At 35.5% G+C, this 14,932-nt stretch overlaps 1 protein-coding gene across 1 annotated transcript; it reads left to right on the top strand.

Moving 5' to 3' along the window:
- Positions 1 to 1,304: 1,304 nt before the first annotated feature.
- LOC136218009 (uncharacterized) lies at positions 1,305 to 5,470 on the top strand. The gene is made up of 7 exons (XM_066004731.1): positions 1,305 to 1,439; positions 1,522 to 1,591; positions 1,719 to 1,878; positions 2,959 to 3,040; positions 3,741 to 3,957; positions 4,853 to 4,917; positions 5,022 to 5,470. Exons 1-7 carry the CDS (start codon positions 1,347 to 1,349, stop codon positions 5,274 to 5,276), a joined length of 942 nt encoding a protein of 313 aa, XP_065860803.1. The 5' UTR covers positions 1,305 to 1,346; the 3' UTR covers positions 5,277 to 5,470.
- The last annotated feature ends 9,462 nt before the right edge of the window (positions 5,471 to 14,932 follow it).

Consider the following 14,932-nt stretch of genomic DNA (forward strand, 5'->3'; position numbering starts at 1 on the left):
CATAATACCCTCAATATTTACGCTCGTCTGTCTCCCTCTGACTTCGAAGATTCGACCATATGCGAAGCCTGCGAAGCTAATGTTTGGTTTACTCGATGAATTTAATTAGTATATGCGAAGCCTGAATATGTTTTGAAACTAATTCGCAAAGTGGTATATAACAAAAAATGTCAAACAACAACGGATTCTAACATTAAAATCATAACATTATCAAAATTTACAACAAGATTGCCATAATAAACTTCTAACAAATCATTTCAAAGTCAATGTGACGAATCTGGACAGAAATTTCTCCTTCTACAGGAAGTCCATACCTTTTGGGATGATAAATGGAAGTCCAGACCTTTTGGGATGAACGTGTCTCATGATGCATACCAAGATTGGCACAATCTCTCCTAACCAATCATTTCAGAATGAATGTGTCAATCTTGAGGGAAATTTCTCCCTATACAGGAAGGAAAGTCATCTCCCATGCAGCCCAATACGTCGCCTTCCAGAAATGGATGTTATGTAATCAACCACCTTCAGGAAAAATTAATCGTGTTAGACAGGGAAAAAGATGATTTTGGCTTTACGAAATAAGGATTAGCGAAGCATGCGAATGTAAATGTGTAGGGAAATGATAATTTTACTTTGCGAATCGATGGTTTCGCGAAGTCTGCGAGGTCTGAAACGTGACGATCTACGTCGCATATCGATGCTTTCGCGAAGTCTGCGAATGAAATCATGAACTTTTCTACTCGCAGACTTCGCGAACTAATCGATTCGCGAAGTAGATCGACACGTTTCAGGCTCTTTCTCTTCGCGAAATCATCGACTATGTGAAGTGATTTCATGCAAAAACGCAGAAGAAACAGCAGATACTTACATTTTTCGCGTCTTTCCCCAATAACAATATGATAAACTGGGAAAAACGATGGAAATAACGTAGAATAACCATTTCTTTGATGGTAACAAGAAAAAAGAAACCAAGTAACAAGCAGGAACAGGAAAATGAAGAACCATGGCTTCGTTTTCTAAGATTAGAAAGTTGCAGAATCAAGAGATGAAGAGAGAAAAAAAGAGAAATACTTTGTGATTCGAAGAAATGGTGCACATTTCGTGCAATTTAAAGGAAGATCAAAAGTTTTGAAATCATTAATGGAGGAGCCAACAACCGTTTCGTGTAAGGGGAAGGAGGAAGTGGGAAGGTTAAGGATATTATGAAAAAGTCACACTAGCTTGAGTAAATGGTTTAAATATGTAACGTGCCATTTGACCCATTTTTTGTAATTTACCCTATTTAATTTCCAATGTAGATGATATATTACATACAGTAGAGAAAGCAGAAGAAAGAAAGGAGAAAGATGATGCCTCAAAGCTCCATTAAATCCAGTGAGGCACAGCTCTTCCAGACCTTGAATGGTCTCCAACATCTAGCCGAAACGCGTCGTTTTAAGGTTCGTCCCAAACCTAACTTCAATCTCTTCCGTTTTAATCTCAGCTGAAAATGGCCTAATTTGATTTCTGATTTGAGGTCAGGCATGGTTATTGGATCAATTTGGAGTCCTTCATGATGGAAAACAACCATATCCTGGTGCAATTTCAACTTGTATGTTTTTTTATCAGTTACCTTTAATCTTTGGGTAAGAGTTTTTGAGCTCCTTTCAATCACTGTTTCCTTTCCTATTTGAATGATGTCTAGTGGAACTGCATTCTTTGCCACGTTTTGATTGCAGTGAAAAAACTAGCAGGCAGCGGTGCCAGAATGGTGATTATAAGTAACTCTTCGCGTCGTGCATCGACTACAATGGAGAAAATAAAGAGTCTTGGATTTGATCCTTCTCTTTTTGTTGGAGCTATCACCAGTGGGGAGTTAACTCATCAATTCCTGCAGAGGTTAGCATCCTATTAGTTTAGTTTAGTTAGATAAGGACTCAGTTTTGTAATTAATCCGGTATACAAAATACCATATACAATGGCTAAATTGTCTACTTGAATTGTTTGAGCATTAATGATCTCAATTCACTTCTTGATAATTGTAATTTTAATGGTCCCTCTAATTCTGTTATGGTTGATGGAATATGTTACCATTATATTCCCACCTTTTCCTTTCTATGTTTTTGACAAATAAATTGCAAATGGTGGTTCATAATAAGAAATGTTGCAATGCCATTGCTTATTGTCAGCACATGTAATAGATATGTTTATCCATTTTACTTGGTTTAAAGGTGATGCAATTTGCTGTTTCATTGTGTTGCAGGGAATAAATTAATCCCATTATTTTTTTTTTTGTAAAAACTTAAATTGCTTGGCTGTAAGTTGTATTGGCTTTTCTGGATCTGTAGATATAGATTACTTGGAACTTTTAGTTATAAGGTTTAATTGGTTTTGTAGTTATACAATTACTTTATCTCTAGATAACTATATATGGATGTCTTGAGATTGTTCAATTTTAGCATACTTCAGAACCATTGCTTGTTTACGGCTTCAATTTGGTCTCACATTCTCCATTTGGATTTCATAATTTACTGGCACATATACAAGTGAGACCAAATCCAAACTGCCAAGGTTTCTTTTTCCATTGTGTTGTTATGTTCTTTATTAACTTATTTGCTAGTCTTTTCCTTTTTTTTTTCTACCCACTTAGTTTGAATTTTTTTTTTTAAAAAAGAAGAAAGAAGAACAGTGCCTCTTTGAATTTATTATACTCTTTCTTTTGCTAGTACTCGGTTACTTAGCGCTATTTATTAATATTAATTGCATATGTCCCACCACTAGTGTATATATCATTCTTCACTAGCCATGTTTTTTGTGCATGGATTGAGTAGCAGACTAGCAGTTATAATGTGGAAATTTGTGCTTCCTCTCAATTCACTTTGTTGGAGTTCAAAATGATACATGTTTTCTTCCTTAGCTGTATTTTCATATCTCAATTCCAGATTGTTTTTTTTTTCTTTTGGATTTTATCACGAATAGGAGAGATGATGATTGGTTTGCGGCATTAGGAAAATCTTGCATCCACATGACTTGGAGTGACCGGGGTGCTATATCGCTTGAGGTATGCCATAAAGATGTTTTTACCATTTTTCCTTTTTCTTTCCAGTTATGGCATACTATTTTAGATGCATATGGTCTATCTTCCTCTCTGTATGTCTTTCTTCTACATATATGTACTTGTTTATGGTAGCCGTTGTATGTGAAGGTGTTGTTTCATTTCATGTCATAATATAATATATTGGTCCATGGTAGATGTCTGCAGGGGTTCCCTATTGAGTATTGAGAAAGGTTGATTGATATATTGACATATTGTGAACCTTTTGTATCTTTTATGCTCAAATGCAGGAGTTAGGTTATTGATTAAACTGAGAAGCTTAGATCCGAAGATCATATGCAACCTTATTTTCTTGCTATTTTTTCATTCAAAAAATGCCCTCATTTGTGGTTTTGTCCTTTTTGTTTGTCAGTTTCGGGAATATCCTCATTCATAGGTCCAAAATCCATATCTATGAATTGAAATGTCCCAATAATCAACTCCACGAGCTGCTGTTAGAGCCAATAGGTCTTCAAATCGTTCATTTGAAAAAATTGAAACCCTTCTTATTCGATTTCTGATTTAGCACTGAGTGTTTTTTTTAGTGGAATTTCTGTTTAATTTGAATAATCAAGAAGGATATACTGATGACTAGGTGTATTGTATTATTCAACAATAATACTTAAAGTCCATGAATGGTAAACAATATTGCTGGCTTTTCTTTTAGGGCCTAGGTTTACAAGTTGTGGAAAATGTTGAAGATGCTGACTTTGTTTTGGCTCATGGCACTGAAGCCTTGGGGCAGTCTTCTGGTTCTGCTTCTCCTATGACTCTTGACGAGCTTGAGAAAATATTGGAGCGTTGTGCTGCTAAAAAGATTCCTATGATAGTAGCCAATCCAGACTTTGTGACTGTTGAAGCTAGAGCCTTACGAGTTATGCCTGGTAAAGATTTTTCTTACCTTCTCTTGAGTGGAGAAATTATGTTAGTGAATTTGAGCATCATTCTTTATCTTTTTAGAAGTTAATCTACCTTGATTTATAGGTCCGTGTTGTCATGCTCAGTTGCATAAGAATTTTGCATGGTTCTGCTCTATATGTATTTTGTTTGTGGGGAAGGTGTCTGGGTCCAGGAATGGATTTAGTTGAAGCTTAGTCACTAATTAATTATCTAGAAATAATCCATATCTTATGCCCATCTAACAAATGGGTGAATCCCTTTTCAACAAAATGAGAAACCCATTATTGATTGGATAAGGGAAGAGCTAATTCATTGGTAAATTAAATAATCGACCATTTGACACTTGAAATAAAAAAGAAGAAAAAGAAGCTGAGGTGCAAGGGAAGAACTTGTTTCAATATTTCCAGATGCTGGTCACTGTAGGGTATAAAATCCAGAAATTGGATCTTGTTGCACCTTTAATATCTCAAATGACATGTAGATTCGATTGAGTTTATTGAGAAATGGTGCAAATAAAGATAATATGAAATAACAATATTTGCAGTTCTCTAAGGTACTAAAACAAATTGAGATGAATTTGGACTTTCTATCTCATAGGTATGAAAAAGCTAATAATGATTTGTTTTGTGAGTTGTTATCAATTTGGGAGTATTGGATAGAATTGTAATGCAAATCTATTCTCAACTTGAGGATACGTTATTCCGTATTTGTATAAATTGTTCTTTATATCTGAATATCTTATTTAATTGAAAAAAAGGAGGATACTCCTGCATCTTTGCCGTTTCAGACATCCCTATTAATAGAAGCATGCCTGTACTTTTGTGGCTTCAAGTCCAGATATCTAATTAACTTCCCTTGTGAGTTCCATTGATTTTGTAGGTACTTTGGCTGCAACGTATGAGAAACTTGGGGGAGAAGTGAAATGGATGGGCAAGCCAGATAAGGTATTCTCTTTTGTCTTTTGAGTGAAGTGAGTGCTTTTTTTATTGCTGCAATTCTTCTCTTGATTGTGCTGCCTGTAAAATGACATGTTGAAAGTTATTGGCAGATAATATACAAATCAGCCATGGCGATGGCTGGTGTAGATGCTGTGGATTCTATTGCAGTAGGTGATTCCCTTCACCATGACATTAAAGGTGCAAATGCAGCTGGAATAGAGTCAGCATTTATAACTGGAGGGATTCATGCTACTGAACTCGGTATCGGCAGTTTCGGACAAGTGCCAGATTTATCTTGTGTACAAGCCCTTGCTAACAAATATGAAGCACATCCATCATATGTGTTACCTGCATTTACATGGTAGAAATTTACGTCCCCATGAGCATTATCTGCCCTTTTTATTTGGTTAAGATCTACATATAGCTTTGTATCAATTCATTACTTTAATAGAGATTGTGGAGAATGAATCCATAATCCCACTCCAAAAGGTGCTTGGTGGGTGTATGAAGTGATTTTTGAATAAATAGAATCATTATTATTATAACTATTGTGATATTCTGATAGTAATTATCAACATAATGAAAAAAATATAGGCCCTGTTTGGTAAAGAGCGTTTTGGGATAAAAAGAGCGGTTTTGACCAACTTTAGCGGTTTGACCACTGAAACCGTTGATTGGAGTGTTTGGTGGAGAGAGGTTTGGAAGAGAGTTTTGGGATGAAAACGCTAATTTAGAAAAAGCTCCTTTTAGCGTTTTGCAATATTAAAATTAATGGACTTCTTTAACCCTAATAGATAGACTCATTCTCCAATATTAAAAAAAGAAACGCCCTTATTCATCTTTTTGCACAAACCGCTATTATCAATCAGCTAATTTTTACTAAACAGGTCTACACAAACAGCTAATCAAATCAGCTAACAACTAATGTAATCAGCTAACAGCTAATTCCCAAACAGGGCCATAATAAAAGTAATTATGGTTATAATTTTTTGGATTAATAATTATAAGGTCCCTGTGTTTTTACCTAACACGCTAGTAAGTCCATTATATTATTATAAGGTCCTTAAGTTTTATCTTAATCAATTCTTTAGCCCTTCCATTTATTTTTGTAAATAAATGTCCAAAATTACCCCTAGTTATATACATAAAAAAAATTTATCTTTTAATTTCAAATTTAATCTAATTAATTTTAATGAAGTTTTTAAAATACATATACACAAAAATTAATATAATTGAAAAAATGTATTATTAATTTTCTTAAATTGTAATTATTTTTTAATATAATATCTTTAATTAACATTAAATATTATTATAAATATTTTATAATTTTTTAAAAATCATATATTTTTTTTCTTCATTCGTAAAATTTATTAGAATTGTAAATTTTTTTTACAATGATAGTCTTACTCCTATTTTAATAATTTTTGAAATATTTTTCATTCATTTTTTAGTCAATAAATTTTACGTTATTAAATTAAAGTTTTATAATTATATAAAAATTATTAAATCATTTACTTTATATTAGAGTTTATATTGGAGAGATTGTGATTATGTAGGAAAAAAGAGAAAAAAATATAAAATAGAAAAAATAGATATTTTATTATTAAAACATAAAATAAAGGGTAATTTTGGTATTTTAATATTTATTTAGTATAATTTGACCATTGACCCAAGCATAAGGACTAAAGAGTTAACAAAAACAAAAACTGGAGGACTGTATAATTATTTCTAAAAACACAGGGACTAAGTAGTGTATTAGGTAAAAACATAGGGACCTTATAATTATTTACCCTAATTTTTTTAGGGTAAATTACAAAACATGGTTAATTTGGAGGCTCATTTATATATTTAAATTCATTACACAACATATTACATATTTAGACTATTTTATTTAGGAATTTCCCACAATAGCCTATATATATATATATATATATATATATATATATATATATATATATATATAACTTAGCATTTTCTTCCCCTTTCTTATTTCTCTCTTCCTTTCGATTTCATACATCAATTAAAGATCCAAACTCTTTAGGTAAGTATTATGTTCATTTTACATACATAAATCTCTTTGGGCTGGGTAGTTTTGTGTATTTGAAGTTAGTTTGGGCCTATATTTGATATTTTTGGAGTTTTGATTTAACTCGATGGTTTCGCGGTTGACGATTTTGCTTCGCAGAATCGCAAACTGCAAAGCTCTTTAAGGCTTCGCAGATCACTTAAAACCGTGAAGCCAAACCTAACATATACTTCGCGGTTCAACAAAACAGTGAAGAACTGCGACTTCGCAGTTTTGTAATTTGCTTCGCGGTTCAAGTAACTGCGAAGCACATTTCCTTTTTGTCTTTAGTACATTGTTTGTATCTTTATTTTCTTTGTTTTTTTTAACAGTAGCAGTATGTCAACCAACCATTTCTTATGTGTGATCATGTGGAACGACCAATGGAAAATCATGGAAAAAGCAATGACATACGAGGGGTGAATCGAAGTTGCTTCAACTTTCAACAAAAATCAACTTCAAAATGCTTCAAGAGAGAATATACACTTCTGCACGTGTTGATTCAACATCATTTGACATATGTATGACTATGAAAACTACATAAGGTCCAAACAAAGTTCCTGGGATAGTAGTTTCGATTGTTGATTCAAGTGATGTTGAGTGCTTCACAGAGTATTGTCGGATGAGTATAAGCGATGTTATCCCACTATATGTAAATTTTGAATCATGGACAATAGATGCACAACTACCGCGAGCTATGAAGACATAGAATATTATTCAACCAAGTTTTGATGCCACTATTTAAGTGGACACAACCGTTGAAGTTGAAACCCATCGGCCAAGCAAGAAAAAGATCACTGATGACAACCTCGCATCCAACCCTGATTTAGATGATATTAGCTTGAATCTGTTTTTTGATTTGGAAGAAATGATATATGAAGAAGATATTTAGGGTCATTTTGACCCTGAAGAAACGGTAAATAAAGAAACGGTATATGATGAACAACTTATCTCTCAGAAACAATCTCGTCGCGAACGTGTTCCTGAAAGCAATGCACGAGCTGGCCATGTATCAGTAAGTTTCTATGAGGCGGATGATGAAGAAAGAAGAAGAAAGAGGACTGATCCATTTCGATGGCTGCAAGAGGTCCATGATGCACATGTGCTTCCTATTAAATCTAGTGCATCAAAAGGGGTTGTCGTTTTAAAGGTGTATAATATATTTTCAAACAAACGAGAATTACAAGATGCACTTGGAAAATAGACAGCTAAGAACATGTTCGAATGGAGAGTCTACAAGTCTAACAAGTCCATGTTTGAAGTTAGATGTAAGCATGATGAGACATGTAAATGGCGTGCTAGAGAAATGGCGATACCCAATTCTAATATGTCCATGATACGAAGAATGGATGAAATGAACAAACACACATGTGCAAGAGATCATATGTTACCACATCACAGGCAAGCAGGGAAACAAGTTATCGGCATACTACTTGCGGATAAGTTTGATCTCGAGGATAGAGTGTATAAACCAAAGGACATTGTGAAAGATTTTGAGAAAGTGTATAAACTCAACACGTCTTAGATTCAAGCTTCAAGAGAAAGATGTTGGGCATTAGAAGATGTGGGGGGTTCACTAGAAGAGTCATTTATGTTGTTACCGGACTACTACAAGACCTTGAAAAAATGCAATCTAGGTATAATGACACATAGTCAAACTGGCGATGTTAATCACTTTAAGTACTTTTTTCTGGCGATGGATCCTTCACTTAGAGCTTTTAAAGAACATATTTGACCTTTTTTTGTGTTGAGGAGCATTTTTAAAAGGTAAATATCCTGGCCAATTGTACATTGCAGTTGGCAAAATGATAATAACCAGATTTATCCTATTGCTTTTGGGGTTGGACCAAACGAAAGCAATGAGACATGGTCTTGGTTTATGACCAAGCTTAAAAAATGTATTGGGGATGTAGAGAATTTTTCCATAATCTCGGACAGGCTCAAAGGAATTGATTATGTCGTGAATTTAGTATTTCCAAATGCGATATATGGATGTTGTTGTCAACATTTGAGAATGAATGTGAAAGCTGAATTCCAGAAAATTAGAAAGATAGATGAGGTGTACTGGTTAACTGCTAAAGCTTATAGAGTTTCTGATTTAATGAGGCATTTTCTCGACTTCGGCAACTACATGGTCCCGCAGCAGAATATTTAGAGCAAACCGACATCCAGAAATGGTCACATGCATACTTTCATGCCCGTCGGTATAACATGATGGCCACAAACATAACAAACTCATGCAATGCGATTATGGTGATAGGAAGACATTTACCTATCACAATGTTGGTAGAGTACATTAGAGCTACTCTGCAACGATGGTTTTACGAGAGACAACAATTGGCTGGTATACATTTCAAATATGGTTTTATGAAACTTGGATGTCATATAAATGTATTAACATAACAACTTTGACTTTCGGGATCACGACAAACATATTTGTCGCATTGGACTGAAAAGAAGATGACGAGTTATATTGAAAAAACTATCACTTGTACGTTTTCTGGAATAAACGCATACATATTTCTGATCAGAGATCGAACAAAATGGGGAGTTGTAGACTTAAATGCAAGAACTTACACGTGTAGGAAATCGCAACTTTCTCAGCTTCCTTGTAAACATGTATGCAAAATTGTGTGTGAGCATCGATTGAGTAATGCATACCAATGGGTGGATAGTTACTACACCAATAACATGATTAAATTATCCTACGTTGAGTTTATATACCCAGTCGGACCCCCATTCGAAATGGACAAACTGTGATCCTTTAATGAAAGTTCTCCCCCTGTAAAAGGCTCTACACCTGTCGGTCGACCAAGAAGTCAGAATAAAAGATCATCACAAGGTGAAAATCTAGTTCCAAGAATATGTAACTGATGCGGGAATACTGGCCACACTAGGTTGAATTACCAAATACAAGTCATCATCCAAGTACAGTAATAAGTTCTCTAAGTTCTAGAACATGATGTAAGAATTTTGCCATAATTGTAATAGTTTTAAACTCATTATAATAGTTTTGAACTTATGAATTTCATCGTAATAATTTTAAACTTTTGTAATAGTTTTGAACTTATTGTAATAATTTTTAACCTTTGAAATAATTTTAAACTTTTGTAATAATTTTGAAATGCCACTTCGCAGATGGAAAATACTACCTTGCGGTTTCATGACATGCGAGTTTGCAGTCCTTGTCAACTACGAAACAGATATAACAACTACGAAGTATAATACTTCGCAGTTCATTATTGTCGTTCGCGGTTACATGAACTGTGAAGTATAATATACTTCACAGTCACATCAACTGCGAAGTGGTAATGCCATCTGCGAAGAGGTCTATTTGCACTTAGTGAGTTTTCAAAACCTGTATAATCAAAACAATCCAATACCAAAAAACACATATATACCAAAAAAAAATATACTATGTATATTCCAAAATTTACAATGGATATAGTTTTCCATTAAAAACCTTGAGCACAACACGATATCTTGAAAAATCTTCATCATTTGGACTAACTGCTGTCAGTGGCCTTCTAGCCATGGTTTTAAGAACCGAACCAGAAAGGCCGGTTCAATCAGGTTCGATCGGAACCAGTCATAATTCTGGACCAGAAATGGTTCGGGTTTTTAATACTTGAAAATCGATCTGAACCATCTAATCCGGTTGATTGAACCGCGACCCGTCTGGACCGGTCGCAGTTAACCAGACTGGTCAGGTTACATTTTACACTTAATAAAAAAAATTGATTTCCGAGAGATTCGAACATAGGATCTTTGAATAAGGAATGTTTACTTTACCACTGGACTTAGAGGTGGCAATGGGGGTGGAGGAAAACTGAAAACCGTAGAGATTCGAACCGACGGGACCGGAGAAAAATCGAAATTGTTGACTACAAGTAGCTTCTTTGTTAGGAGCTAAGGAAATCACAACCTATCGAACTATCTTTTTTAAATACTTATTTCAATTTGCATTATTGTTAATATATTGTTACACAATTACAATTTCAATTATATTAATTATTTATTTTTGCTTTATATTTATATCAACAAAAAGTTAGTGCATGAGTAAGAAAAAAAATACTTTTTGAAGTGAAACGATGGTATCTACTGATTTAAGCGGATTTTAAAAAATAAGAATGAGAACAATTGATTTCCTTTTATACTATTTGGTTAATATATATTAAATAGAAATAAAAATCTTGGGGCATATTGCAATACAGTATTTTGAAACGGTTTTCTCTGACAATAACAGTGAATGGAATGAAGTGGTAGATTTGATGCAGCCACGCATCACTGATCGGGACAATAACCAATTACTACGACCACTTACAAAACAAGAATTCAAGAGAGCTTTATTTGATATGCATCCTGATAAGGCTCCAGGACCTGATGGATTTAATCCAGGATTTTACCAAAAATTCTGGGACATAATTGGAGATGATATCTTCACTGCTGGGTCAATATGGCAAGGTATGTTCCCCTCTGAACTTAATAATACTATCATCACTCTTATTCCAAAGTGTGAGAATCCTGTTATTATGACTGAACTTCGTCCAATAGCACTGTGTAATGTTATACTCAGAATTTTCTCCAAAGTCTTAGAAAATCGATTGAAATTGCTTTTGCCTGGGATTATCTCTGAAAATCAATCTGCTTTTATTAAAGGGAGGTCTATTCATGACAACGTTTTGATTACATTTGAACTTATTAATAGCATTAACAATAACGTTACTAAGAAAGTAGGTAATGTGGCATTAAAGGTTGATATGAGTAAAGCATATGACAGGGTGGATTGGAATTATCTAAGAGAATTGATGCTAAAGTTAGGTTTTGCAGATAAATGGGTGAATTTGATAATGCATTGTGTATCTTCTGTGCAATATATGGTTAAAATAAATGATCAGTTGGTTGGTCCTGTTTGTCCAAAAAGAGGGCTTCGCCAAGGTGATCCATTATCACCGTATTTATTCATGCTTTGTGTTGAAGGATTGACGTCATTATTGACGGCAGCTGAGAACAGGGGGTTATTGCATGGATGCCGAGTTAAGAGAGGGGCGCCAACAATTTCACATTTGCTCTTTGCTGATGATGCATTCTTATTTTTCCAGGCTACCATATCTGAAGCTAGAGTGTTAAAAAAATTACTCAGAACATATGAATTAGCTTCGGGGCAAGCTATAAATTGTCAAAAATCTGGAATCATGTTTAGTAGAAATGTGGCAAATGACCTGGCTATGGGAATTTCTAGCATTTTGGGTATTACTAGTCCGTTGAATACGGGAAGGTATCTGGGTCTTCCATCGTTGGTGGGCAGAACAAAACGAGTAATCTTTGCACACTTCAGAGACAGATTATGGCAGCGGCTACAGCGCTGGAGAGGGAAAGGAATATCAAAAGCTGGTAAGGCTACACTTATTCGAGCAGCAGGGCAAGCTATCCCAATCTATTTTATGAGTGTATTCTTGCTCCCTATATCGACGGCTGAGGAATTACAACGAATGATGATTTCGTTTTGGTGGGGTAATAAAAAGTCAGGTGAGAGAGGACTGAATTGGATGGCATGGGACATATTATATGCTCCAAAATTGATGGGAGGACTTAGTTTCCGAAATTTCACAGCCTTTAATCTTGCTATGTTGGGAAAACAGGGATGGCGGTTATTTACCAATCCATCTTCGCTTGTTAGTAAAGTTTTCAAAGCTAAATATTATCCAAGAGGGGATTTTATGGGGGCCTCATTGGGGCAGTCACCAAGTTTTATATGGCGAAGTATCTGGAGTTCTCAACTAATCATTAGAGAAGGAATCAGATGGGAAATAGGAAACGGTCAATCAATAAATGTGTGGAGTGAGAGATGGTTGCGTAATGAGGATGATGGCTATATACGAACCCCTATGGTGGAAGGGTTGGAGTATTTGAAAGTTAATGATTTGTTTATCCATAATTCCAGGGATTGGGATGAAGAGCTGTTGGAGGAAATTTTCGAGCATAGAGATATTACGGAAATTCATAAACTCGTCATTGGTACTTTAAGTAGTGAGGATCGGTTAATATGGAAATTCCATTCTTCGGGACATTACACAGTGAAAAGTGCTTACCGATTGGCTACAACATTGGAAGCAAGTGAAAGATTTCATGTTCAGGGAGCCAGAAAAAAATTATGGCATGCTGAAATTTCACAAAAAGTCCGGCATTTTGGTTGGCAATTAGCACGCAATTGTCTCCCAACGCGTGTGAATCTTCAATCTCGTGGGTTACAGATATGTAGTACTTGTGTAATTTGTAACGAACCTTGGGAGGATGGATGGCATCTTTTTATTGAGTGTGCAGGAGCTATAAGAGTGTGGCAGAAGGCGGGACTTCTCGAACGAATTAATGCAGAGGCGGCGGTAGCTGAGAACCTGACAGCATGGTTTCATAATATAATTAGAGCAGCACCGGAACAAATTATAAAAACATTTTTGATGCACCTCTGGAGTTTATGGCAGGCTAGAAATACCCGTCTTTGGCAGTATGAGGTTCGCACAACAGATCAAATAGTAGCTCAAGCTTGCACAGTACTTAATGATTGGTCATAAGCAAATGAGGAATCGGACTGGTACGGGGGAACAGCGGATCGGGAATACAGTAGTAGGAAATATTTCATCTGTTGGTTGCACGGCTTGGCACCCGCCATCGGAAGGATTTCTCTCGTGTTGTGTTGATGCTGCATGCTTTAACGTTGATGGTCGTGCAGGGATGGGAGCAGCAGTACGAGATGCAAATGGGCAGTTTGTAATGGGGAGATGTGCGGGTTTGTTATGTTGTCCGACAACACGAGAATGTGAGGCCGAAGCTCTATTACATGCTATGCAATGGCTAAAAGCTGATGAAATAAGGAATGTGGTTTTTGAATCTGATGCTATCTTGACGCAATAAATTCTAGTTCTGTTGATGATTCTGAATTTGGAGATAGAATTATTCAAATACGAGCGATTCTAACATCAAATGACTCTTACTCAGTTAAATGGATACGGCGGCAAGCGAATGGGATGTCACATGTGTTAGCATGGTCTTCTCCTTTATCCACTTGCCCTTCTGTTTTTAATTTATTACCGAGTTATGTTTCTGATTCATTGTTACAATTTTGTCATGATTTGGCTCATTAATTCATTGTTTTTTTTTATTAAAAAAAATAAAAAAATAAAAATCTCATTCATCCAAACATCGGAATCCAACCTCTCTCCCATTAATCATATTTCATTCCTTTTTTTATTATTAATAATGACTACAAGGCTTTTTTTTTTTTTTTTTTTTTTTTTAATCATGTATCCCATAATGTATAAACTTTAAATTTGGGGACTGCTATATACCGTAATATTTTTTCCACCTACCGCACTTTTTTGACAATTTTGTGCTCCTCATAATTTAAACTCAAAAATTCAAAAATCTCAAATCCTCTCTAGCTTTTTGGTTTTTCAAAAAACCCGACCTAAAACAACATGCCGCCAAAGCCAGGAGCGGGTAAAGGCTTCATGAAATCTCCGTTAAGTTTTTTTTAAATTACTCAGAAATCACGGGTTCCGCCTCCGAATCGGAAACGGAACCCATATGAATATAAGGTAAACGGAATCGCCGTGCCGTTTCCACCATGGGTGGAACGGACGAACTGCCCCTTCCACCCGTGGTGGAAACGGCACGGCCGTTCGTTCCACCGTAAGGTGGAACGAACGGCGCTCTCGTTCCACCGTACGGTGGAATGAAAGGCGCAATCGTTCCACCGTACGGTGGAACGAGAGCCATGCTCGTTCCGCCTTACGACGGAACGAGCGGCGCATCCGTTCCACCGTCCGTTTAGGCCAAAAAAAAATCGAAATTCAAAAAACGAAATTTTAATTTAAATTTATATCGTAGGATTACCTCGTGTTCGAAATCATGGTCTTCGGGAATGCTCGGGTTCATTTTCGTCCAATTCGGGTTTTT

This window comes from Euphorbia lathyris, chromosome 2 (genome assembly GCF_963576675.1).
Source record: "Euphorbia lathyris chromosome 2, ddEupLath1.1, whole genome shotgun sequence".
Lineage (NCBI taxonomy): Eukaryota > Viridiplantae > Streptophyta > Magnoliopsida > Malpighiales > Euphorbiaceae > Euphorbia > Euphorbia lathyris.